Genomic DNA, 4,060 nt, shown 5'->3' with positions numbered 1-4,060 from the left:
AATTCAAGAACCCGGACAGAACCACTTCTAAACAAACGTAGTAGTGATCTTGGCACAAAATGTACAAAGAATTGCATCAACATCAGGCAGAATTCAGTAGCAGACATCTTCAGGGACAACGGAGGAAAATCTGGCGAAATGTACCAAGAATTGTGCCAAGGGAAGGGGAATGTTGTCATCAAGTTTCGGTGGTTCGAGGCTTCATGCATGCAAACTGAATAAAAGATTCGAAGAACCGGCAGATTCCAAGAAAGCTACGCAAATCAACGCGATGAGTTGCAATGAGAGGGGGACGGCGAGCTCACCGGAGTTACGGGTGGCAGTGGTGGCGGCTTCGGTCTCAGGGGGATGGCCTCGACCACCCAATGCATCATCGTGCCGGCATTGTCGATGTCGACGAAGACGCGGCTGTTCAAGAGTGGGTTCCAGGGGGCGGCGCGGAGGAGACGGGTTCGAGACGTGGAGCATGAGGACGTCGCCGCCCTCATCATCCACCCAGACGGCCTCCCAGAGCACGTCGTCCTGCTCCGGGCTCTCGTAGACGCCCTGGACGGCGTGGTGGCCGACGTAGACCAGCGACACCTGGTCCGGCGAGAGCGCGAGGTAGCGGCCGTAGGCGGCGCTGTGGAGGAGGACGTAGTCGCCGCCGTTGCGCAGGACGCGGTGCACCTGCCACGCCGTGTTCAGGGAGGCGCGGTGCAGCGTCAGGGAGACGCGCACGCCGTCCTCGTCGGCGTGTAGGTACGTGCCGTGCTTGCGGTTCCGCAGCCGCAGGTGCATCCCGTCGGGGAAGAACTCCATCGCCGGGAGGGGCGCGCGGAGGCGAGCGGCGGCGAGGGATTGGGTTTCTTGGTTTCTTGGCGCTGTTGTGAGGACGAGGGGCAGGTGTTCGTTGGGACGGTTACGTTTGGGCGACGAGGCGGGCCGGGGAATTTGAAGGCCATGGCCTCTGTTGCGGACTTGCGGTGGTGCCTGGAGCAGTCGCAAGCGTAGGTCGGTGGCCGGATGCCACCTGTCCACTGCCAGGTGGGGCCAGTCAGGGTAATTACACTTGCTTCTGGGGGCATGAACGATTTTTTTTTTCTTTTTTGAAGAATCTGGAGGATTGTTCCATTCCTCTATACGACAGCTCGTGCAAGGTGAAGTAATGAGGCCTCTTCGACTGTGAATCTGTGATCATTCCGGCAAATACCTAGTTCTTTGCAAGCCTTCGATCTCCTCCACCACCACCAAATCATTGGTAAGGGATTTCTACCGTGGTTTTCGCTTGACATTTATTTTCACCCCCCCGTGAGAGAGCCCATGGCTAATTATTTATTTGTAATAACAATTTCATTTAAACAAATTATTTGTAATACACAATGGACGGCTCTAGCATTCTGGGTTGATGATTCGGAGACTAAAATTTTCTGTTAATCTGAAAAAGAAAATTATGCAGCCAGAGAGATAGTAGTGAAGTAGCGGGCCATTTCAACTGCCAACTGGCCGGGAGAAAACCCAACCAACCCAAATGGACATGTGACGATCAGTTTACCATTTTTAGAAGCAATTCTGGGTTTTGGAAAACATTCTCGTGAATCACCATTCGTCAAATCGCCCACACACGCACTTCTTTGTGGAAAGCTAGGTATCTAGAAGAGGTCATGGTGACCAAGCTGGCTGAGGGGAGTAGCGGGGGCGGACTGCCAGTGTCGTCGTCGAGATGTCTACCCGACCACCTGGTCTTGCAAAAATAAATGTTGATGCAGCAATGGCAAAGGCCTCTGATCTTTCTGCCGCAGCTGCAGTAGCGAGAGATGAAGCAGGGAAATTTTTGGGAGCATCAGTGCTAGTGTTGGAAGGCATAACCAGTCTGGGAAGTAGTGGAAACGATAGCTTGCCGGAAGGGTTTGGCGTTGGCATCGGACTGCTACTGCACAAGTTTAGGGTGGCTTGCGACTGTATCAATGCAGTGAAAAATATCCATGGAGAGGGAATGGGGCTATAGGGGCCAATAGTGAAGGACATCAAGATGAGGAGAGCAACCTTCCCCAAGTGGAGTTCGTCCATGAACGAAGGAATTTGAACGTCGATGCGCATAGATTAGCTAGGAGCTATGTATCCATGTCTCTTGGTAGACATGTCTGGTTTTTGTCGCTACCCGATGGTGTTTGTAATTCAATTATGAGCTAATGAAAGAAGCATTCTGGGTTGATTCAAACGAGACAACGGTGTCCTTTTTCTAAGTCCATTTTTAGCTATTCAACTACAACTATTAGAGTTCTTTTTTTTTGTCATAATACAACTTAAAAAAACCACCAAACTATTAATATTAAAACATTTTGGCCATCTAGCTAGTTTCAAAGGTAGTGTTGTATTTTTTCTAAAAATAACGCAAGCATGCTTATTTCCGAAAAGTAAATAATTAATTATTTTAGAGATATGAAACTGGTATTGAACTTTTTCTAAAAATACAATCCATAAGTTTGTGCTCTACTTGGAGTTATTGGTATTTTTATTGATTCATATTCCTAGTGTCTTATTACTTTTAGTCATGTTAATTGTTTATTTAAATCATCGTTTTGCACTACATTATATCCGAGATTGAAGTAGAGAATTCATAGCAAACTATGAGTATAAACAAAAGATATGTATGACGACACCAACTTTGTAGGTGCCATGCTCTATCAAATATAGATCATATTTAGCAATTTCAACTATTATGGAATCGCCAGCTCTCAAGAAAAATAATTAGTCAAAGTTAAGGCCAACATATTTGGAACTATATTTGATTATGCATTCTCTTGGTTGATCACTAGTCTTGATCGATCTCTATTCTCTAGTCTCTAGGTTTAGGATAGCACAAAGTTATAATTTAAATAAATAACTGATATGACTACCAGCAATAAAACACTAGGAACAATTATAGATAATTTCCACATACATCCAAATCTAGCACCAATAGGCACATTTTTATTTTTAAGAAAAGTTGTGGTGGTTTCATTTTTTTCTAATTTTAGATGAATTAGTTATGAGATTTTAGAAAATAAAATAACTTTTATCATTTTCAAAAAATACAAACCATCTCTGAAACTAGTTAGGTGGACAAATTTATCTGGTATTGACAACTCAGTGGTAAAAATTTTCTAGTATTATAGTTACACGACAAAAATAAAGTAAGACAATGGTTGGAACGTGAAAATAGACTTCTCCCTTTTTGTTTTAGCACTCTGCACTCCTGAGCCCACAATTAACTTTGGTGTATGTGCATGTCATGTGTTTCCTGTTTTTTATGTACATTCATTTATTAACGTCCACGTGGAATTAGATTTAACTTTTTATTGAATAATTCATTGAAACGTTATAGCATTTGATTCATGGTTAGCAATGTTGCACTAATTGCACTTTGGGTTAAAACCAATGCTCTGTTCCTAGTCTTCCAATAGTTTACTAAACAATGTTCCGGTAATTTACCACATGTGTTGTGTTTGTTGAAAGCTAAAGTTCCATATTTTAACAGTGTCCTACTAGCTCATCACTGATGTTACACCAGTTCATACTTAAATCTACAAGCCACCTTGCGCTTCTGCTCATATAAATAAAACTGAAAAGAAAAGGAAGAGGCGTTTCCGATGTATCGTCAACTGTCGAGCAGTCGAACAGGTTCTGCACTTCTGTGCAGAGCTTCATCACACAAACGATACAACAGTGATTTTCAGCTCATGACCAAAAAAGCTAAGTTCAGAAAAATTAGGTTTAAACCATTCAGTAAAGACGGTAACTACAACCCTTGATTTGATACTGTACAAAGTCGTTCAGGCACTATTTTCACACAATGCATTCAGCAATTTCCAAGTTCTGAAACTTTAAGGCCAATTCAAAACGCTTACAGTCAGCAGAGCATGAGCTCTACTAGTACCAAAAACAGGACTTGCTGAGTATTCGTTTTCTGAAGCTTTAAGAGCAGAAAAGCACAACCAGTTCTTGTCTCGTTGTATCTGAAGCAGCTATACTTCTCCTTTCTCCTTTCTGAAGAGACGAACTCCGATGCAGAAGCCTTTGTTCTCGTATTCCTCTACCT

General features: G+C 43.7%; 1 protein-coding gene across 1 annotated transcript; it reads right to left on the bottom strand.

The window, feature by feature from the left end:
* Window positions 1-201: 201 nt before the first annotated feature.
* Window positions 202-801, bottom strand: LOC136525673 (uncharacterized). The gene has a single exon (XM_066518580.1). It carries the CDS (start codon window positions 799-801, stop codon window positions 202-204), a length of 600 nt encoding a protein of 199 aa, XP_066374677.1.
* Between the last annotated feature and the right edge of the window lie 3,259 nt (window positions 802-4,060).

The sequence above is a fragment of the Miscanthus floridulus genome, chromosome 19, assembly GCF_019320115.1.
Source record: "Miscanthus floridulus cultivar M001 chromosome 19, ASM1932011v1, whole genome shotgun sequence".
In the NCBI taxonomy this organism is placed as follows: Eukaryota; Viridiplantae; Streptophyta; class Magnoliopsida; order Poales; family Poaceae; genus Miscanthus; species Miscanthus floridulus.
This window is presented reverse-complemented; position numbering and strand designations above follow the sequence as displayed.

Excerpts from the sequence above, each read along its gene's own strand:
- LOC136525673 (XM_066518580.1), bottom strand. The coding sequence starts at position 801 with ATGGAGTTCTTCCCCGACGGGATGCACCTGCGGCTGCGGAACCGCAAG.